General features: G+C 30.6%; 1 protein-coding gene across 1 annotated transcript in view; it reads left to right on the top strand.

Annotated features, from left to right (window-relative positions):
• LOC145327444 (uncharacterized) overlaps positions 1-24,715 on the top strand; it is a 65,368-nt gene that overhangs the window by 29,143 nt on the left and 11,510 nt on the right. Inside the window, exons 13-22 of the mRNA XM_080170997.1 lie at positions 487-631; positions 6,422-6,461; positions 9,115-9,216; positions 9,592-9,656; positions 10,851-10,933; positions 16,120-16,269; positions 16,381-16,497; positions 17,025-17,088; positions 17,563-17,674; positions 18,482-18,564. Coding sequence (XP_080027123.1) covers positions 487-631; positions 6,422-6,461; positions 9,115-9,216; positions 9,592-9,656; positions 10,851-10,933; positions 16,120-16,269; positions 16,381-16,497; positions 17,025-17,088; positions 17,563-17,674; positions 18,482-18,564 — 961 coding nt within the window. The remainder of the gene's footprint in view (positions 1-486; positions 632-6,421; positions 6,462-9,114; positions 9,217-9,591; positions 9,657-10,850; positions 10,934-16,119; positions 16,270-16,380; positions 16,498-17,024; positions 17,089-17,562; positions 17,675-18,481; positions 18,565-24,715) is intronic.

Genomic DNA, 24,715 nt, shown 5'->3' with positions numbered 1-24,715 from the left:
AACCATGTATTCTGTATCTGTACATAAATATTATCTTTATAGTTGAAAGAGAGAGTGTACGAGTAACAACCAGCAACCATGTATTCTGTATCTGTACATAAATATTATCTTTATAGTTGAAAGAGAGAGTGTACTAGTGACCACTAGCAACCTTGTATTCTGTATCTGTACATAAATATTATCTTTATAGTTGAAAGAGAGAGTGTACGAGTAACAACCAGCAACCATGTATTCTGTATCTGTACATAAATATTATATTTATAGTTGAAAAAGAGAGTGTACTAGTGACCATTAGCAACCATGTATTCTGTATCTGTACATAAATATTATCTTTATAGTTGAAAGAGAGAGTGTACTAGTGACCACTAGCAACCATGTATTCTGTATCTGTACATAAATATTATCTTTAAAGTTGAAAGAGAGAGTGTACTTGTGACCACTAGCAACCATGTATTCTGTATCTGTACATAAATATTATCTTTATAGTTGAAAGAGAGAGTGTACGAGTAACAACCAGCAACCATGTATTCTGGCGGTGGGTCAACTTTCTGTACCGTACCAACTCCTGGTTCTGGAACTTTATTTTCTTTTTTCTGGTTGTGGTCCCCTGGTGCTCACCAGTATCTTTCAGGTAAATTACATCGTGTATAATTCGGACACTTAAAAATCTTAAGTGGGTTATAAAAACATATTTAATCTGAAGGTGTACATTAATTTATCGTCCATTCTCTTATCCCTTGAGATCCCAGAATAATTTTTTCGTAAGAAAAGCGTAGCTACTTTATCTATTGCACTGTCAGTCGTTTAGGATATTTCTTATTTAGGATTATGCAACAATTTAACGTTAATTGTCTTACCCCTTAAAACATTTTATTTCAGACCTACTTTATTTTAATTCTTTTATAATCAGAATATAGAACAAAGTTGGTTGAAAGTTTGAGAATATATCCAAACTAATTTATATTCCTTTAATATTTTCTTAAACCAAAGGATTACAGATATGAATAAATAATTCCATAAGTAGCGCAACAATAGCAAGCTGAGTAAATTTGAGTAAACAAAACTAACCCTTCTCTAGGTTAAAATCATTGCTTTAAAAAATGAATATTTTTAGTTTAGATCCTACCATCAAAAGTACAAAATGTCGTCGAGCCAACGATTAAGATAATGTGGTTATAAACTTTGGGTACCAGTGTAATTTACAGTTAAACGAGTCATTCTAGTTTTATAGAAGCTGCCCTGCAAAAAGATTACCATTTAAATGCTTAAAAAGCTTTCCTTCGTATATGATTTATTTTGGAAATACAGGTTCCTGTTGTTTAAACCAAATTGATTGAAGTTTTAAAGTCTGAAGTATGTTCATAACCGATATTAACAATATACTTAAATATTTTGTACCTTTTAAAAATCTATGTATCATAGAGAATTTGAAAAAAAATTGTGTTCAAATAATTTAATCAACCATCCCTTATTCATATGAGAGTGTTATTAATAAAAATTGCTTTTAGTAAGAATTACGAGTAAGATTAAAACATTGCATAGAATTCTATTCTAAAGATTACATTTTAAATATTTGAAAAAGAATGTACAGGCAATATCATTTTGTAAAAGTCAAGTGGAACAACCTATTTCAAGTATGTTCATAACCTGACCCAGATAATTCTTTCAATTAAATTTTGTTAGAATTTTCCTTATTAAATAGAACCTTTTCGGGTATAGTCCCTTTCGTGGCAAAGCCTCTTTAGGGGCGTTTTATCATATTTTCACAGTACCTTCTGATAGGTTAGTTAAGGTGGTTTCCCCGCAGGGTTAGATATTTGGCCCCGCAGGCTTAGAGCATCCCGCAGGGGCTAGGAATAGGAGAGAAGCTACTTTGAAAATATGACGGAACGCCCCTTAAGAGGCGTTGCCACGAAAGGGACTAAACCCATTTTTTCTTATAAAATTGTTTCTAAAAATGTTCATCAATAAGCTATAAGTTGGTTTATACTAAAATGTAATACTGTATGGTATTCAATCAAACTGGTATATGTTAGGTGAGGATTCGAACTCATAACCTCTTATACAATTAGCTCTGTTGGATATCTTAATTTTCCAATATATATCCAGTATTTTCTAACTAGAATGTGTAGGATATTATCATTTTATTTAGTGAAATAGGCTCCTTGTATAGTTGAAGTGGTATTTGACAAAATTTTATTGACTTTACTGCCCAATTAGAGCAACTCTTGAGAGTTTATCCATACAGATATTACTAATATCTACTTTAACTGTAATGTAAGTACGACTGTTTGCTATTAAAAAAGCTACAAATCTTAGCCCAAACCACGTCATACTCAAGACGATAAGGTGTTCCACTCCAAATCTATCCATCCCTTAGAGGTTATCAAAGATATATAGGATTTTTTTAATTGAAGCGGAGGATCTTCTAATAGATTGAACCTTTAAATCAAATTTATCTTAGGATGGTTTTGGGCTATTTTCCAACCCTCAAGCCCTCATAATTATAAACCATTATTTCATTGAAACAGCTTCTATGTAGAGTTAATAAAAGTAAATTGTAAATAAATCCACAAAATTATATTGGCTATCAATTAAATCATCTTTAAAGTACTAACAATGAGAGATGATCATCATAATAAAAAAAAAATTATATGGCTTAAACAGTGAAATTAAGTATGAGAAAGAGAGAGAATGATAGACATAAAGACAGACAAAACAGATAAAAAAAAATAGGTGAAAAAAGATGTATAATAGAGAAAACTTTTTTTTTAAACCAATGCCAAAAGGAAAATGATTTATTTAATACTACACGCTTTGTATAAAATATAAAGTTATATTGTGAGACAAAAGTTTGGATCAAGTAAATGATTGAGAAAGGTCTTTTTGTAACTTTAAGTTTTGCATTTTTAGATCAACAACCCTCTACACCTTTTTTAAAAAGTTCCTAGCCCCTGTGTTTTTACAAAAAAAGTTTTTTTGTTGTCTATATCTTATATGAGATACTACCGAGCTGCTAATAGCTAAACAGCTCAACGTGCAGCCTTATAAGAAACTTTAAATGTAGCTAACTGAGCATTTTAGACATGATCTAAAAGTAGTTCTGGCCCCAAGAAGCTTATAACTGAGTTACAAAGTTTGTAATGATGGAATGAAAGAAAAACAGAAATGTTCAGCCAGTATATTTATAATAGTTTTAGTATTACTTGGATGTTGCACCAGATTTTCAAGTACTCTGACAAAGTGCTCCTCGCAGCTGGCTAAAATAACGATACCCCTCTTTACCCCATTCCCTGAATAATCGAACTGATCAAGAAATGGGTTCCAAATCAGCAAGCTAAATTAACGACAAATTTTTCCCTGTCAATATATCCATGTATATCCTTTATCCATTGTATTTATATCTGTCCAGTGTATATCTTTATTTCATGTTTTATATATTGTTTCAGGGAGTAGGGATGCTAATAATAGGATTTAAATTTAAATTCCTTAATTAGATATATTATGTTTACCTAAAATTCGATAGCCTGATATCTAGTTGCCGAATGTGTACGCAGTTTCCTGAGTGTTTCCTCATCCTAGCTCAATATTTACTACTAGCTAAAAAAGCTTCAAACTTCAAAAAAAAAAATCAAAATTTAAAAAATTCAAATTTATAATGTATATTGTATAAATCGTTTACACATTCAAATTTTGATTTTTTAAGGGAAGTTTGAAGATTTGTAGCTAGTAGTAAATATTGAGCGAGGATGAGGAAACACCCAGGAAACTGCGTACACATTCGGCAACTAGATATCAGGCTATCTAAAATTCAACCTTAGAACATGGGGGTATAAGGGAGCAAAGCTGTGAAAGATTTTTATAATCATTACATTTTTTTGTGTCTTTTGGAAAATTAAAAAATAAATTTCATTATTAGCTATAAGTATTTAAATACTTTTGGATATATTTTTCGTTAATTTTATCATTACCAATCCATAATTCTGAAGATATGACCAGTCCTTACTATGATCAGATAAATGGGAAGCTATAAAATCTTCTGGACGGGTTAGATTTTTAGAAGAAAAATTAATATTCTCCCATATTTTTACATTATATTAATTGTGTAACTTTTTTTATGGGTGGTAACTTTATAAGCGCCATTAACTTTTTCCTTCTTGTGGAATGTGGATATTAAAATGATAAATTGTTGTCATCATTTTACATTATTGTTTATTAAATTTCTCTATCTAGTTATTTGTCTATATGTCATTTTATAAATCCTTCTATTATCGATTGATCTTTTCATTTTTTCACCATCTCTAAAATGTTTTATCCATTCAAAATCTACCCATCTAACAATCTATATCACAAAAAAATGTATTGTATATACAAGGGCTCGGCAGCCGCGCGTCGGCCGTTTGCAAGCCTAAGGGAAATCAACCTTTTACAATCTTAAAAATTAACTGGACGTCTAAACATGACCCACAAGTGGTAATCACTCTTTTTAAAATCAATTTCCAAAGCATCTAAAAAGGTTTAAATTTGATTAATCTTTATTTCTTTACTTATAATCTTTTATCTAGATACCTCTTAACCTAATTATAGATGTGTCTAAAAGTTAAATGAATATTGCTAGAAATATAATATTTTTTCTGTCTGTCTGTCTGTCTCAATTTAGCTATCTATCTTTGTACTAAATATGTTCATTATTTGTCAATCTTATCTATTTCTATGTCTTAACCTAATTAAATATATGTTTTCAAACTTATTTGAAATTTAGCAACACTATTCCTACCAAATTTCATTTATTAATGTATCAATATAGGGAATAGGTAAATGCTGAAGTTAAATATGGTAAACTAGGACAAAATTGTCCATTATAAGCAATGAATTTTCTTCGTTCAGGTTTTCGTAACTATATTGACATTCAGGATCGGATGGGGGTGGGGGGGGGGGGGGATAAGCATATTTATATTGGTACCCTATATTTTATGAAATTCATTATCCCATTCTTGGCTTTAAAACTTTAGGCATCTTAATATACAAAAGCGGTAATTTTGATTCAGATCATCTGGGATATACATGAATTTATTAAACTCTGTCTTATCTCTAAGGTTCCTGATACTTACAAACTTAAACATGAAATTAGGTCATCAAAATGATGATCAGAATACAGCACAAATTTCTTGTACCTTTCTTTCCCTCTTTTTTGGGAGAAAAGACGTACTTTGATTTGGACTGGTAGTTAGTAAATATGGTTGTAATTTTGTCATTAATAGTCATAGGAATCACAATTTAAATTAGAATTTTAGTGAGATTTTTATCATTGCTATATGTAAAAAAATTTACTAGACACACTGATCTTTTTATAATAACTATAGAGTTGCTTTGCTTACTTGATTATACATTCTTGTAATTGGAACCCCCCAACTCCAACCCCCTTATTAGAAATAAATGTTTGTTTGTACACTTCTAGAATATCGCTGCAAGCCCCTAATAAAAATGTACAAAGTATAAGTCTCTATTATTGATCATTACTATGAAAATATCATAATTTCTTTGGTAAAGTTATGAAGAAAATACACAGAAACATACATCACTCTAATTAGGATCATTAGATTAAATTATATATGTATGTATTCAGGGATTTTTAGGGATAGCACAATGGACGATAATTTGATTTACATGCAAAAGCTGATAATAGTTATTTCTCGCATTGTATTATAAACGGTTTTCCGCGGATATAGAAAGTACAATTATGAGAATAAAACTAGTTTTTTTAGCCCCGTGGTGCCGAAGGCACCGGCTAAAAAAACTGGTTTTAATCTTATGATTGTACATTTCTATATTCGTAGAAAGCTGGATATAATACGATGCTAGACATAGTTTTTTCGTATGGATGAGAACCGGTTCCTATCCACCGGATTCGAATGAATACGAGAAACAATATTACAATTAGTGGTTAAAACATTAGTACACTCAATTTAATGAACAAGACAATAAAAATTTAACAAAAGTCCGAAAGTTTTGAGCCAACGAATAAGAAAACGTTATTGTAAAACTTTGGGTACTAGAGTAATGAACAGTCCAATGTTCCCTCTCTCCCTGCAAAAGTCCCGAGGTTTTGAAAATAACTAATCAAAGAACAAGTTTAGAAACCAGAAATTAATTCTTAAAATAACTTTTGCCTCGCTAAAATTTTAGTGAGGCAAAATTATACCCTCTAAATTTTTAGTGAGCCTCACTGATTTTAGTGAGGCAAACTAATTTTAGTGAGGCAAACTAATTTTAGTGAGGCAATTTTTTTAAAGAATTCACTTCAGTATGATTTATATTTATATTGTTAATCTGCCAATCTCTTTTCTATTATGTTTAATAATTTTTGGTTATGCTTATAAAATGGAATATTTGATATTGATTGTATTTTTTTTATTTTTAGAGCTTTGTGTTGTAAAGAGCCTTTCTACCCAAATTATGAGGTAAACCATTTTTCTATTTGTAACGCAAGGCTTCTCTATATTCAGGGAATGTAAGTCTTACAGTTAGGAATGTTAGGAATAACAATGATGACAGCATTCATGAGTAGCTAACCTTAATAAATCATGACTGGACAAACAGTAAAAAGAAAAAAAAAGGATAAGATTAGAAAGTCACGAAACTTATGTCTTTTGTTGCTTGACTTGACTTGACCGACAGACTTACGGACCAATTAATTTGAATACTGGATGCCCTAACTAAAGTTAGGAAGTTCTTGATTTATTCAGTTATAAGCATTTATTTTGGGTACTTTCATTGAATTGTGATTGGTCAGTTACAAACTAGTAATATCGAAACTTTTCAACTTTTCTTATCTAATCTTAAGAACTAGAAATAAGGTAATTTTGTTTCTCGTATTCATTCGTAACTGACTAATATCCGGTGAATTAGAACCGGTTCTCATCTATACGAAAAAATCTCGGCATCTCGGGGTTTTAATCTTGAAATTTGTACATTTTGTATTTGCGGAAAGTTGTTCTTAATACGATGCGAGAAATAACTATTATCATTATTGGGAATGTACATCAATTAATCGCCTCTTTCGTTAAAATTCCTGGTTTTGTGGATGTAGCCACTAGCCATCCTTGTTTTATTGCATTTAGTTGCAGAAAACTAATACAAATCATTGTTGTGTAAAGTGCAGATAAAGTAAGGGATAAGACGATGGACGATAAATTGATATTCACACATCCCCAGTGATGATAAACAAATTACTTCTTCGTAGATTAGACAAATGGTTTTTATGTTTGAACCCCTTAAATGAATGCACCGATCTTTACACAATTTTCAGATAAGTTTAGTAATGGTCTAAAGATGGTTTAAGGCTATTAAAAAGATAAATAATACCCCTCCCACCCAAAACAAGTAGTATTTTTCAAACATAAAAATGTGGTTGAAATAACTAGTATGTTTTATGCTTTTCCTAATTGTTACTGGAACCTCAAAACATTGCTTAGAATATATTATATACAGTTATAAAAAATTTAAGTCAAACTTATAGCCCTGCTTTATTAATATTGATGTGTTTACTTTTTCTAAAAACTCAAAGCCAAACACACACACACACACACACACGTCACACATACAAAACAAATACTCTGAAATTGACCTATGGAAGAAAATGTGTGATCTTAGGAAAAATTGGAACGAAATTCGATTTTATTTTCCCTCCCTTTTTCTTTTTTATACAGAATATACATTTTTAAAATTTTTGAGAAAAATGAGATAAAAAAGAATTTGGGGATAAAAGTTGAACTATTCAACTAAGGGTTATTTTAAATAGGATGGTTGGGGTTGACCATGACCAAGGAATCTAATTTTATGACAGGGCTATTTTTAATTATCCAAACGTTTCAACCACTTATTTTAACCCATAGAAGCTGTAATTTTATGTATACTCATTAGGGGTGGTCATCAAATAATCGGCAATTGACTTTTTGATTCCTTGTGGTCCAACCTAGATTCAAAGTAGGTTTTGTTGAGCTTTGACAAACAAACAACCTTTTTATTAAACGACATTTGCCTTGAAGTATTAAAATATGCCAATGAATTATCAGCCCAGTGTAATGATATCAGTTATAACCAACTGACAGAAAATATAAATCTTTTTTTTTCTGTGTAGAGAAAATATAACAAAACTTTATTCATTTTTTTCTATTTTCCATTTTGAAAAGTTGTCATGGCATACAATATTCAAATATTAAATAAAATACAAAAGTCAGGTTGAAACATTTTCTTTTACTAGAAGGTACAATAATACAACTATGGTCATAAGTAGCGCAGTACTAATAAAAGGAAAAATGAAACAGTAAACAAACAAAAGTAATATGATGATAACAAATATACTATTGTTTATTGCATATTTTGTAATTAAAATCAGTCAATCCATAGCGGATTATCTTAAATTGTCTGTGAGTATGTGTGTATGAATAGAGAGAGATGTACTTTGTAAACATGGGCAGTAATATTAATTGTCTCTGAGTTGGAGTAATTTACAGACTGATAGATTTACCCTACATGTAGAGTATTTTATTAATTTCAAAATCTTACAGCATAATTCTTCTTTATTTATAATTACCATAGCTAAGTGTGTGATAATAACTCTTAAAGCATAATTTGTGTATACATATTCTAGCATATAATCTATATTCTTGTACAATTTATAAAAATCTTTGTTGGTAATCTTATAACAAAAAATACAATGCGTATGTTTCAAGATTGACTTTTGAACAGAAGAAATAGAATAAGAAAATCAAAATCAAAGTTAAAATGAGAAGGGGATGGGGAGTGCGGATTTGACACTTTTTGAAACCAAACTAAAAATCAAAGGAACTGAAATTAGGCACTGCAGCTCCTTTAAACATGCACAATGTGTAACTGTGAAGAAACGGCGGTGGAACCGCAACTCTAGTCGTAGTAATATTAATTTTTATGGCAGGTGTCGCAAAGGACGGCAGATTCAACAAGAAACACTCTAGTTCAACAGAAACATAACTCCTCCCAGAAAGACGGGAGTATCTACGAGAAATACTCCAGTCGGATATAAGAAATCACTCTAGCGTCAAATATTTGTACTAATAATAATGTATATGGCAGGTGTCCCAGAAAGACGGCAGTATCCATAAGAAACACTCTAGCCGGACAGAAACTGTTGTCTCCAGAACAAAATCACTCTGGCGACATATTACGCAATCTAGGAAAGTGTTCATGGTATTTTAAGTTATTTAATTCCTCTAGGAAAAAATTTGCCAAGTGTAGGAAGAATAGTTGACCCTACACTTTTAATTTTAGAAGTAAAAACTTTTTTTGAGCTGGTCTTTTTTCTTAGGGGGATTTCTCTTGAAAGGGCGGTAGCAACCAATTTCTAAAATAGTTATAAATCTTCCATTGAACCTAAGAGTATTTACATGCACCGTAAAGTAGACCCATATTGGTCCTTCACTGCACTCACATAGAAACAGACAGACATCCTGTTACTCTACATAAAGGATACTATTTAAGGATTGGCAACAATTTTATCTTTTTTTCAGTAAGACCTATAATTTTCTTGTGAACATCTTTGTAACCTACAGGGACCAATTTGAACATGCTCCTGATCGTGGACTTCTGGGGAAAGCTATAACAAGACATCTAAATAGGTACAGGAATAGATAGATAAATAGATAGTTAGATAATAACATGAATTGATACGTATATATAGGAATAGATAGATATATATAGTAGAATATATGTATCGAAAGAAAGAAAAGAAATGATAAATATAAGGTAGAAAAGGTCAAATTGGCAATTTATAAGAACAAAAGTTGGTTATTAATTAATTTCTTCAACAAAAATACTAATAAACGATAAAGAGAAAACTACTGAATTACCAATTAACAAGAATATTTGTTCTCATAGGACTCCATCATTGAAATGTTAAGCTACTTTCATTTTGATGAATATAGAAAAGTAGTAAATGTACATTTTGGAATGTTTCGTAAATGAATGACACTTAAGAAAGAGGGTTAGCATTTTATGTTTTATGAAAAAAGACGTACCAACCCCATTAATAGAGAAGTTGTGTTGTAATGAGAACTATAAAGGGAAAAAATATTTAGTATTTAAGTTTTTTTGCACATCTGTTTCTTTTGAAAACAAAATCCACTTTAAAAAAAAAAATATATCTTAAAATTTTTTTATATAAATACCTAGTTATAATATGTTTTCTTTTTAAAAACAAAATCTTTTATGAAAAAAAAATACTCATATTTTATGCAAAGTCTCTCTTCTTTTCTTTTTAAGTTTTATTTTGAATTGAAAACACTGATTTTACATTTTCAAATATTTGTCATAGCTAGAATGGAATTTTTATTGAAGCATGTCTCCAAATCCGATTCATTTCAACTGGATTAGAACCGGCTCTATAAAAACTTTATATCATATCATGTACAGTTTAAAAAGTTTTCGGAAGTTCGGTCCCAACAAAACTGGAATTGAAAATAGAATTTTTATTTTTACTATCCGCGTAAAACTGTCCATAATACTAAGAGACAAATAACTATTCTAAATATGTATGTAAATTCCATATGCAGTCTGCATTAGATTATACATAAATGTTTTTTTTTAAATTCATGTTTTTAATAACTCTATGTTTATAGTAATTTAGCTTTTCTATGGAGATTTGTCTAAAAATATATTTTTCTCTTTTAGATAGATTGTAAAACTCCCACAAAGATATATTCTCAAAAAATGATTGAGATTACACCAAAAACTTTCAAATTGGTTTTCGGACAAACGGATAAATTATATAATTAATTCATAAAGTAGCTGTTAATAATTATTTAATATTTCAGGTTTAATAATTACGTGATGAAAGGATTCTTTGGAACTATTCTAATTCTTCTGTTTCTACCAGTTCTGTGCATATCTACCTCAGGAACGGCAAAAAAATATGTATACTCCATAGATAAATTGAACACAGTAAAGGAAAAATGCGGCCATATTATTGTCTAGAACCTGTACACATTTCGTACGTAATGGCAGATATTTCTTTTATTTACCCCATTTAATAGTTAATAAATACAAATATAGATTTTCGTCTTTCTTTTAAAGTTGGACGGATTATTTTGTCTGAAAACCCATCTTGTAATTGATATATTCTATTTTCCCTAAAAATTTTCGACTGCGTCAAATTTAGACGGACAAACGAACATTAACAATTGTAGAGTGTCAACAAAGTTAGAAAATTACATATTTTTACTGTACGTAAGGACTTTTTAGTAATACTTATAGTGTTACTACGCTTTTAAGGACTCCACACTTTTCCTCAACAGTTTAGCGGATTTTTGACCAACACGCAACAAGCGGTCAATGGATCCTATAAATAGACATATTTGCAAAATCAAAACTGGTTTTAGCTAAATTGTATCTGCTCCTTCTTCCGGATTATAGAATTTTTAAGAATTAGACTAAAAATGTGTGCTAATTTGACTTTAAAATAGCCTTTGATGTAAAATGTATATTATCTCTAACACATGAAAGCAGTAGTTGTTTTAAAACTTTTTTTTGTAGATTAATTATAACTCATGAAATTGTCAACGGGGGTACCTTCTGGTTTTAATTAATGCTTTTTTTCTTCAATTTACCTTGAAATCTTAAACTTAGAAAGTAAAAACAGTAATGAAAAATCAACATATTATTTAACTAAACAATTATGACAACATCCATAAAAGCGAAGCACTGAAACGGTAGGACAAACGGACATTAACACTTATATAGTGTCAGAACTGAATAATTAGAATATAAATGTATAAGAGTCGAAGCAAAATTGTAAGTAAATTTGTTGAAAACTGCTTGATTCAGGATAATGTTTATGGACATGCTTACATTTTTAGGACTTTATTATAGAGTTGCTTCGCTTTTAACATTATACTTTGTTGTCCCAGGAATCAGCATACCAAAAATCAGATTAATCGGATGATTAGATCACATAAAACTTTGTTGTTGAAAAAGTAAAAAAATCAATATGTTTAAAATGGATGTACGGACATTCTTGTAATGATTATAGAGTTGCTATGCTTTCTAAATCGTACCTAATTACTAAAGGAATCACCATGCAAAGTTTGAAATCGATATGACATATCTAACATGCCTAAATTAACGAAAAAAGCTATCCGTTTGTGAAGGACGTACGGACGGACCGACCCTAATTATAGAAAAGCTTCGCTTTTAAAAATACTGACAGTATTGATTTACAACATATTTACTGTTATTAAAAGCGAAGCTTTTCTATAATTAGGGTCGGTACGTCTGTCTGTCCGTCAGTAAAAGTTAGATTTGAAGCTTTTTTAGTGGAACGGTTAGCTTTTTTCCGTTAATTTAGAATTTACCTATCGATTTCAAACTTTGCAAGGTTATTCCTGTAGTATTTAGGTACGACTTAGAAAGTGTAGTTACTCGTTACAAGAATTTCCGAACGCCCAATTTAAACTGTTCATTTTTAAAAATTTTAAAACAACATATTTTTTTGTGATAAAATTATCCAATTGAACTGAATTTTGGGATACTGATTCCTAGGACAACAAAGTACAATGTTATAAGCGATGCATCTCTTTATCAAGTCCTAAAAATGTAATTATGTCCTTAAACATTAACTTGTATTTAAACAGTTTTTAAACAATAAGCAATTTAACACTCGAATTTTGTATGAAAGACACAATAGTATAAGTTATCAAACACATAAACATTAGATTGTTGAAGAAATTAGGCATTTAATTGATTATATCAAAGGAAAGTTATTAATAAGTATAGTCTAATTAGTTAAAAACTGAATAGTTCATTATTCATTAAATAGTTTTACTATTAAGTAAATTTGTTGCAAAATACAACATACTGTTTAAGGACATTCCTACATTTTTAGGACTTTATTATATATGTGCCTCATTTATAACGTTGTACCTTGTTGTAGTATTTATTACAAAAAGGTTTAAAACTTTTTGTCGAATTGCTATGCTTTCTAAATCGTACCTTACTACTAAAGGAATAACCAACCAAGTATGAAATCAATAGGATAATTATAAATAAAGGCCTAAATTAATGATAAGAGCTATCCGTTGCGGACAGACAGACCAACCCTTAATAAAGAAAAGCTTTACTATTAAAATCAAACATCAGAAAAAGTCTTGTTTTTTTAAATTACAATTATAGATTCACAACGACCAAAATCTTTGACCTATGTAGATTATGATCACATTTGAAAAAAGGTTTTGCCATGTCTTAAATAAGATACAAAATTAAATAAAAATTGTTTTCAATTGCTAAATAATCTTTAATACACCAGACATTAATTTGATGTTAAATTAAAATATACTATATATATCTCTATATAAAAAAATAGCGATTGTGCCCCTAGCATCTAGTTGGTCTGTTTTCTGGCGTAAGGCATAACAGACTTAAGACTTAAATCTAAAAATCAAATAGCCTGAACCCATCCTGGATCCTATGTACGTGAAGCTTTCCTAGCGTGTAGAACTAAATCAGCTATCGAAATCTTAAGCTACAGATAAAATACATACTGTTTACATACAAAACATATCAGATGATCATTATCAAATTTTTGTCAACTTTAATGCAATTAAAATTAAAAAACATTTATTTTACCTAGTAACAATTAAGTAATAAAATGGTAAATGAAGTGTATTCAAGAATATTTTTTAAAGTAATGTTTTTAAATGAACCTTTCGTGTCATATATTATCCCACTTACTGTTTCATTATATCAAAATTTTATCCATATAAAATTTAAAATGGTTTAGAACAGAAAAGATAGACTTTTGTGTAATAAACGGCTAAGTATCTAATCAATTAGGATTAGTGCTTTTTACATGACTTTTTATATCACTAATAATGCATAAAATAACCACTGTTATACATCCTAAATATGCAGTGTTGAATTGTCTATAAAAATATTTTTTTAAAGCCTCAACAAATATGACAAAATTATATTTACAATCTTTAAACTATAAGATGATTTTTGATTAAAGGTTATTTTAAAGTCAAATAATCACATATTTTTATTAAAAATCTTTGAAATACTATAGACACGAAGAAGGAGCAGATACATTTTAGGTAAAACCAGTTTTGATTCAGCAAATGTGTATATTTATAGGATCCATTGACCGCTTGATGCGTGTTGGTTTTAAATCCGCTAAACTGTTGAGGAAAAGCGTGACTCATCATACCAAGTTCAAAATTGATAGGACAGTTAACTAGATTAACGATAATAGCTATCCGTCACGGACGAACAGAAAATCAGACGGACGGACAGACGATGGTTAAAAAATTTGACCCAAAACAGTGTTATGAATTATTAGCTTTATGGGTACAGTAGTATTTTACACGCTAGTCACGTATATCAAATGTTGTGCTTAAGTCAGACTGCTTATAATTTATGCATTTTTAATTTTTTTTTTTTTTTTCGGTACAATACAAAGAATAATCCTTATATGTATATAAAAATATCAGGATGTCTGTCAATTTGTGTGTGTGTCTTTTTGTGTCTATGAGGTGAAATTTCTTGCTAAACGCTTAACCAATATGGTTTTCCTTTACATTGAAGCTTTTCATTGGTTTTTACCATTACTCTAAAAAAAAAATTAAAGTTAACTGTTAACTACTTCTTCCCCTTTGTTGCACAAGTGCCCCTAAAGGCAGAGAAAAGGTTTAGTATTTCAAACAGAACAAGTTAGTTTACAAAAAAAAAATGTGTGCGAAAGGTGTATATAGGCTGAAACAGTCTTCCCATCTTACTATTATTAATTTATATCTAGAATATAACAACTGTTCAATGACCACTGTCACATGTTGACATAATAACAGCAAAAAAGTTTAACACAGGGCTACTTTTGTGCAAATTGCATCCATTCCATTTCCTACATTTACATCAAAACTATATTTGACATATATTGGATTACAGGATGTCTCAAAACATTTTTTTGGACATTCTTTAATTTACTTAAAATTGTTAAAAGTAGCTCGTTTGCAGGTCAAATAATGACTAAATTCTTCAATAATAAATATGACTGTTTATTGTCAAATTTTTCTCTAAATTTAGGTCATAAACCAATACACAAACTAAATTACAAAAGGGAGGCCAGTATACTTTTTAATTGACCAATGATAGGCCAGTATGACGTCATTTTTGTATAGGCTTCTGTGGCTTTCCGTAACCTAACGAGTAGAATAAAGTACCTCACAGTAACCATATGAATTGTTCAGTGTAGACTTTAGAGTATTAATAACAAATTAGAATCTATAGTATCTTATTGAACAATATTTAGCTGTAATAATAATAATAATGTTAGATTGCTTTTATGTCTTTAAAAGTTCAGGTACAATAAACAACAATAAACATAATTAGTTGACACCCTGTAAAACACATATCTATATGCACTAGCTTCACCTAATTTTACACACACACACACACACACATACACACATATATTACATATTTTAGACAACTGTCCAGTCAATTTAGACATTGTGCAACCTACCAACAAAACTTTTAACAACCAGTCTACCTTGGATTGTTTAGATCCAGGATTGACTTTGAATGAACAAATGTTTAACTTTGTCTATGACATAATCAGCAACTTGTTTAATATGACCCTGGATTTATATTTACAAATGCCATCTAGTTGTTAGAATAACAAACAAACTTTTGCATTCATGAAACATAAACATTCTAATTGCAAAACAAATCCAGGGTTGTAAAAGTATAAAAAGGTTTTGTAGTTGGAATTCTACGGGGAGGGGAATGCATTAGCATCAGGTGTAGGAAATGTAGACCTATAAACTTTATTTGGGAGTTCAAATTGGGTGTTTATGGGAGTAATTCATGGGTGTTCTAAATTCTATGTCTTTGAAAAAGGTATATAGTTTTACCTCCTTTCACGTCATCATTTGAATGGACCTTGAGACCTCAAAACAGTAGTCTTCAAAATGTTTTAAACCATAAAGATCTTTTGACCACAACATATTTCTTAAAAATTAGTGGTTATTTTGAGGACCGAAGGGTTGAAGATCAATTTTTCTAAACAAACATATTTTTTTCTGTGTTCCACAGTGATAAGTGTAGCCATAGGGTTGACCGGCCCTGTGTTGGTGCCCTGCCTCAGCCTGATCTACCACGTCCTGGCGGCCTGCTTCATTCATCCAAATCCAGGACCCAACCTGGGTCTTATACCTGGCCTTATCTGGTTTGTTGGCGTTCTAGGTCAGTTTTATTTATGTCTTCGATGCCCATTTTAAATTTTAAATCTTATATTTAGTTATACCCTGTCATCTAATGGTATTCTTCTGAATATATTAATGTTTATATATTCAGGTATTCTCCAACCAATACTCTGTGTGCTGATATCTGTAGTGTTTTGTCCCCTAGCGGCGTTTTTCTGGACTATAGGAGCTTCGGTCAGATATGCTATACGAACGTTTTGGGATACAGGTATGATTTTTTTGTCTTTCACTTAAAGATGAACGTTTTGATAAGAAAAAAGAATATTAGATAAAATTTTAGTGAAGTATGAACATTTTAATTTATTTTGAAATAGAATTAAATAAATAGCACAATATTGTTTGAGATAATTTACATAGGGACGCTAGTTTCTGTTTAAACCAACAAATAAAGTTTTATAAAAAAAAGTACCAACATTTTTTAAGCCAATGAATAAGAACACGTTTTTATAACACTTTGGTACCAGTGTAATTTACAGTAATTTAATGTTCCCTACCTGGAGATGAAGGAACGAAGGACAATAAATGTATAAGCAATGATGTATAACCCAGACAACTACCTGGTTTCATTGCTGGTGACATGTTTTGTCTGGTAATAAATTGCTTCCCATTTTCTTGTAGCCACTTGGCTTTATCAAATATTTACGACGTTATTGGCTGTTATTGGACTTCCTTCATATAAATAAATTATCTTTTGAGTAAATTTTCCTGTACTAATAAAATTATTTAATTTTGCAGTGATGTACAAGTTAGTGATACAGAAGCGGGCAAGAGTTCCTTCGATTGATAACTTTATTGCAAGGTTAGTTTTCCCATTTTATCATCCTCTCATTTTAATTTTAATTAATAAGGTTTTTTGTACGCTAGAATCTTTCTAAATACCTTTGAGATATTGGTCTAAATTTTAGAGAAGTTTCATGTAGGTTTCAGGATAGTTTAATCTTTAAACTTAGTCTTTGGACTATTTTACTATCTTGCCTACTTAGTTGCTCGGGGTTCAACCACTTGTTACTTTAAAATCCATTAATAACGAGCTAATAGAATAATATTTTATTTTTACTGAAACTAATCGTCTACAAAATTAGAACAAAATTATTCCTGAAGTAGATTAAGATAGATTCAAATAACTTTGTACAACCCAATATTCAATATTACCCCCTAAATTTCTTTAACCTATGAAATGTAGAAGTTTACAGACATTTGGAGGCAAGTCCTCTCCTTATCTTTAATTAGTAATAGTAATTATCAAAAGCTAGTGTTATTTTTATTGTTTCAGACGTATCGCAGGACCTGGGTTGGCCTCCGAGTATTATTTCCAGATCAAAACTGAGCAGGCATTGGTCGCCCTGGAGGCTAAAATGGAGAGGGAAGAACTTCTGGCTTTTCAGGTAAGCTTTAATTATTACTTGGAACCAAAAGAGGATAGTTGTCCAGGAGGTGATTGGTTCCAATTTTAACAAATGGTGTTTAAATGGATCCTATGTTAGAAGCAGCGTTGCGGAGCCGTCTGATTTTGGTCCGACTACGGCTCCGCGTAGCCGCCTGTGGTGAAGTTAAATTTTTAATAAAAATGGACTTTAAAAACTTAAAAGGGACATTTGCACACGACACAACAAAGTTACCAAATTATAATTAATAAAAAAATCTCTTATTTTAGCTAGCCTGGAGCCGGAGCCGTTTTTTAACGAAAATAACGGTTCCAGCCAAATATAGATTAGCGGCTTCCGGCTCCGGCTCCAAAACTCTGGCTAGAAGTATAACAGTTATATAAGGGATTCAACCGTACCGTAGCATATAAACAGACACAACTCTATGCTATACATAGTTTACATTCGCAGAATAAGATTATGCAATCAAATGATTGGTTATCTTTAATGATATTCTTAAAGATCACGTCAATGGGACAAAAAGCTGTCAGTTATATTGATGGCAAAAGCTTTCCTGAATATTAAAATGAAAGATTAATAAAACCAGTTTTGTTAGCCTCGATGGGCCTAATGCCCGGGGATAACAAAACTTGTATTAATTTCATGATTTTTTTTTAAAATATCGTTGAAAATTATTCATAATGCATGATTGTTCAGAATGGCTGAGAACCTGTTCTAATCCAGAAAATATTAATCGGTTTCGAAGCCATATAGCTAATATTTTATGTTTCTTTTAGAGAAATACTAAATGATGAAATATGTTTTTAGAAAGCAATGGAGAAAATCATCAGTAAACCATTGGAAGAATATGTTAACTTTGTCAACAATAGCCTACAACCTTTTGGAGTCAGGTAAGGTTTAGCCCCTCGGAGCTTTGAAACTTTAAATTAAACCCTATTTGGATAAGTTTTTTTTGTCAATAAAACCTATACAAGAATTTTTATTATTTAATCTCAAATAACAGCCAATAAATAACATTTTTCCAATACAAACATATTTACACTATGTATGTGAGTTTAAAGTAGCTTCACTACAAAAAAATTTTGAAAATGCATAAGGAATATATTTTATCTAATAATATATTTTGTAATATAGATGAAAATAAATCATTTTCTGGCCTAGTTTCAAAATATAAAGATAGATAGATAGATACAGTTCCCACCAAATATGCAAATGAACTATTTATAGATAGATAAATGTATATTAATATGTATAAATGTTTTTATCAAAAACTGAGCTTTTTGCTCTTTGCCTATCGTTACTGTTCAAATCTCATGCTTTAAGAAGCTTACAATTTTGATAAATCTTAAGGAGTAAGACAATGAACATTAGATTGATATACATTCCCAATAATCATAAAAAATGTACATCCTGTGTTGACTAAAAAGTTAGTTAGTCTGACTACTATTTTGGAACCAACCAATCAAAATTCAATAAGAGTACCCAAAATTTGTGAGCAAAGAATAAGATAACGTGGTTAGTGAAAACTTAAGCCATAGACACACAAACTGAGAGACATCCTGTTACTTTTATATAAGGATATTAAGGGGTCGCAATTACAAATATTAAACTAAGGATATATTTGAAATATATTTGTATATTTATAGAAATGCATCGCTTTCAATTTTCTTCCTTTGACCACCACAGAATAAAACAATAGAAAGGCTTTATTTTGATATTTGTAATTAAATTGAGTTTGATATTCCACCCTAAAGGTTTTTCTTCTCCTTTATAAGATAGAATTTTTATTGGTTGGATAGTTTCTTTTGAAATAGCATCAAAACTGCTATAAAAAAATATGAAATTAATATTCAAAACAAATCTGTTTTTATCATCTTAATAGTCGCTATATGGAGATTTTACTAAACTAGCGGCTACGCCCCTAGAGGCGTCTAGGGGCACTTAAGGAGGAGAGAGTCGAATTTAATAACCCAATTTCTTATTTTAGATTTTTTTTTAAATTTAAAAAATTTTGGTTGGGTGCGAAAATTTTTTTTTTTTTAGGGGGGGGTGCACCCCCCACTCATTTTTAATTTTAGTTCAAAAAATAAAAAATAATATTTTGAGGGGGGGGGGATTTTTCATTTTTTGGGGGGGTTGGGGGTGTCCCACCCCCCCAAGAAAATAGTTATAAACCTTCCCGGGACCTATGAGAAGCTACCCTGTTACGGAGAACCTGATCGGTTCAGCGGTTAGCGAGATCCTTTGGTACAGACACACAGACACTCAGATGCACAGATACACAGACATCCTGTTACTTTAGTATAATAATTATCATTAAGTTTCTCAAAGCCTTAATATATTTCATCAAAAACAAGTTGTGATTTCACTTTACATGACGCTATGAAAATCTATTATTCAATTAACAATCCCTTTATAATTTCCTACAAATTTATTGGATTAAACTGGATTTCATGCCCTTTTTTTGATAACTCTTATATTGAATTAATTGCCCATTGTCCCCTCCCTTACTCCCTGGTTCAAATCTTATACTTTAAAGAGGTGAACTGAAATTAGTTTCCGAATGTGAACACATTTTCCTAGGTGTTTCCCAATCCTATCTCAATATTTGCAACTAGCTAAAAAACCTTCAAACTTCAAAAAAAAAATCAAAATTTGAATGTATTAACGATTTATACATTATACATTCAAAGTTTTAATTTTTCAAATTTAGATTTTTTTTTTGGAAGTTTGAAGGTTTTTTTTAGCTAGTAGCAAATATTGAGATAGGATTGGGAAACACCTAGGAAAATGTGTTCACATTCGGAAACTAATTTCAGTTCACCTATAAAGAGCTTACAATTTAGATAAATCTTAAGGAATAAGACAATGAACAATAGATATACATTCCCAATAATCATAAAAAAAATACATCCTGTGTTGACTAAACAGTTAGTTAGTCTGACTACTATTTTGGAACCAACCAAGCAAAATTCAAATAAAGTACCCAAAATTTGTGATAAGATAACGTGGTTAGTGAAAACTTAAGCCATAGACACACAAACTGAGAGACATTATGTTACTTTTACATAAGGATATTAAGGGGTCGCAATTAAAAATATTAAACTGAGGATACATATATTTATATATATTTATAGAAATGCATCGCTTTCAATTTTCTTCCTTTGACCACCACAGAATAAAACAATAGAAAGGCTTTATTTTGATATTTGTAATCAAATTGAGTTTGATATTCCACCCTAAAGGTTTTTCTTCTCCTTTATAAGCTAGAATTTTTAGTGGTTGGATAGTTTCTTTTGAAATAGCATCAAAACTGCTATAAAAAAATATGAAATTAATATTTAAAACGAATCTGTTTTTAACATCTTAATAGTCGCTATATGGAGATTTTACTTAATTATCATTAATGTTCTCAAAGCCTTAAAAGGATGCTAAAATAATTAAAGGAAAAGTATTTTTTTTTATAGAAAAGATGTAATAAATAGAACAATGTATACAGAAATATTATACATTATACTTACAGGAACTTTAAGGGGTAAAACAGTGAACAATAAATAAATGTATAATCTTGACAATCAAAATTATCCCTCCTGTAAATATAAATCATTGATTGTAAAGTCTGGGTACAATTAGTATGGAGCCGACCTGTTGAAATTCAATTAAAGAGCCTAAAGTTGTAAAGTTAACGTGGTTATAAATCTATGTTTACTAGTGTAATCTTTAGTCTAATGTCTTCTCCCTCCCTGGATATTTAAGACCATAAATATAATGTATTAGTCTGCCCCAATATAGTTTGCACTTCATATATCTTGGATCTTTAACATTTATGTTTTAGAAGATTTCTTAAGGCCAGTATATATGAAGGGAGAGAGGGGACATTGAATTGTAATTACACTGGGACCCAAAGTTTGAAATCAAGTACATATTTTGGGTACTTTTATTGAGTAATAATTGGTTAGTTACAAACTTGTTGTGTCCAAACATTTCATTTTATCTAAATAATCAAAGTTCTAAAAACACAATTTCCTTTTAGATAAAATTCTTTCTCTACCAAAAAAATCCAATAACTTGAAAACTTTAATTCACTCGACACTTTTGTAAATAGATTCAATTTTAGATAAATTTTTCTCTCCACACTTTTATCGAAGGTTAGAAAAGTAAATGAAGGAAGTTCACATTATTTTCAATTGACTTTGAAATATTTGAGAATTATTCCGTCCAAGAATAGCAAAGGAAAAAAACAGAATGGCAAATTGTTTATTAATGCACCTATAACGTTGTGCGGGTATAACATGTACGTTCAGCCGTTTGTCAGTTAGCAGCCTTAAAATTTAATTGATTTTTGAAGATAATCGATCCTAGTAGCATTTTACCGTGAACTGGACCAGATCCCTTTTTTTTTAATTTTCCCAACACTTAATAATTTTATTAATTTCCAACAGCTTCGCTTATGTTGGATGTAATCATTTGTATAAAATTTTAATAATGTCAATTTAAAATCTAACAACAACAATTGCAAATTAAACGCATTTAGATGTAATGAATTTAAGTTTTTAGTTGTTTTGAAAAGTTTTACTTCAAATAGCAAAAAAAAACAAATGCAAAAACAATATTGTAGCGTAGCGTAGCGTAGCTTTTTATCACAAGAGTATATCCATTTTTCTGCCTGTAAATTACACAAAGTGTTACGATGGAAATTAGACCCTTTTATTGTTGGGGTAGCAAAACCGTCGTTAGCCTATTATTAGTACAATTTCTTTTCTTTGGCATTCCTCATCAGTTAACATTGCTTTCACACAAAATAATTCACTTACTTACCCCTTTTTAAAAATATTTATTCATACCTGTGTTAGTCTACCAATTTGCGGGCTACCAAGTTCTCAATTTAACCTAACCTAAAGTAAAAGAAAAAACGAAAAAGACCCAAGCCCTCGCTTATTTTCAATTTATTTTTTTAAAAAAAGAATGGAAGGGTTATCAGTGCTAAACAAAGCCCCCATTATTCTTTCTCTAGCTTTTGCTGGACTGATCATTGACATGAGTGTTCTTGTTTCCAGATGCTTATTCCTGTATCCCTGAATATAAATAGATGCAAATGTGGAAATTAGTATTTGCTTAATAAATTTTCTAGTTTTCTTCATCTTAAACATTGTTGCAAGATGCATATATTAGAGATTCTATAATTAGATAAAAATAAATAAATCCTCCTCCAAATACTGCTTGTATTGATTGGGGGAAGAAAGGTGAGTAAAACAGATTTTGAGTGTCAAATATAACCTTTTTAATCCCCCCCCCAAAAAAAAAAATTTTTTTGAGATTTTTACCTACCCACAATAGATAAATACAATTTTTTTATGAATTATTTTGAATTACATTCTAGGTAATAATATTTTTTTTTGATATCTAAAAATCCTATTTCTCTTTTATATGCATTAAATGATCTTGATCTTTCACAAGACTTGTACAGATTGTACTTTTATATCTTGTTTGATTTGGTGGTGTTTTGTTGGGCGATTCTTTTTTTGGAAAATCGAGTTAACCTTCCCTAAAATAGTTTTGGGCCTACTGGAAGCTTAACTGTAATGGTGAACCATAATGGTTCAGCTGTTATTGAGATCCTAATCCACACACAGACAACATAATGTTACTTTAATACATTTTGTTCAATATTCTCTAAAAAGTATTCCTAACAATACATTCTGTATAAAAATTGAACATAAGCTTTGACAGTCTTAAATAGAACAATCTACACGAAGACAGTTAAACAGACATCTTGTTACGTTTGTGTAAGGATTAAAATAAAAAGTCAAAAAGATCATCATCATCATCAGGCGCATCTCTCTTTTTGACTGTTGAGTCCAGAGAATACGGACACCTTGTTCCTCCATGAATTTCTTATTTTGGCAAGTGCTTCAGCTTCTCCCCATGTTAATTCCAAATCAAAGAGGTCCTTTTCAGTGCTCCGCCTCCAGGTCATTTTTGGTTGTCCCCGTTTACGTTTACCAGTGGTGGGGTTCCATTTTAAGCACTTTTTTGGAAACCTATTTTGTTCCATTCTGAGCACATGTCCTAGCCACCTTAGTCTTTTATATTTCACTTCTGCTTCAATACTATTGCACTTCGTCTTAGCATGCAGCTCAATGTTTGATATTTTGTTTGGCCAGAATATTTTGCAAATTCTTCTTAGGCAGCTATTGTGAAATGCATTAAGTTGATTTGTTTCAGTTTTCACAGTTCTCCAGCATTCAGCTCCATAAAGAAGAACTGATTTCACATTACTGTTGTAAAGTCTGATTTTTGTTTTCAGAGCAAGTTTCTTTGAATTCCAAACGTTGTGTAGACTGTTGAAAGCAACCCTAGCCTTATCAATCCTGGTCTTAATATCAGCTTTTGAGCCATTTTCGTTGCTGATAACACTCCCCAGATAGGTGAATTTGTTGCTTTGTTTCAATTGTTCACCATTTATTGTTATATTTTGATCAGGGTTTGTAGGTATATTCATAATTTCGGTCTTCTTGACATTGACAAAGAGCCCGACTTGTCCTGCATATTTGACTAGTCTATCTGTTTTAGCTTGTAGATGTTTGATTGTTTCTGAAATCAGTGCCAGGTCATCAGCAAAGTCCAGATCCTCTAGGTGTCCTAGTATGCCCAGCTGGAGACCACGTTTTTTGTCCTCTGTGGTTTTCTTCATCACCCAGTCAATGACCAATATAAATAGAATAGGTGATAAAATGCATCCCTGTCTAACTCCAGTGCTTATTCTAAAGAAATCAGATGTCTTATTGTTTCCAACTGAAACACAGGCTTGGAAGTTGTCATAGAATTTAGTTATCATAATTATCATCTTTTCAGGTATACCATAACTTCTTAGTATTTTCCAAAGTGTTTGTCTGTGTATGGAGTCAAAGGCCTTAGAGAAATCAACAAAATTTACATGGAGTGGCTTGTTAAATTCAACACATTGTTCAATAACCGTCCTAAGGGTGAAAATTTGGTCAACACAGCCCTTTCCAGCACGGAATCCAGCTTGTTCTTCTC

Source organism: Acartia tonsa, chromosome 1 (assembly GCF_053477335.1).
Source record: "Acartia tonsa isolate MP-2025a chromosome 1, ASM5347733v1, whole genome shotgun sequence".
NCBI classification, from domain to species: Eukaryota; Metazoa; Arthropoda; class Copepoda; order Calanoida; family Acartiidae; genus Acartia; species Acartia tonsa.
Note: the sequence above shows the minus strand (reverse complement) of the source record. Positions and strands in the feature narration are given on the sequence as shown.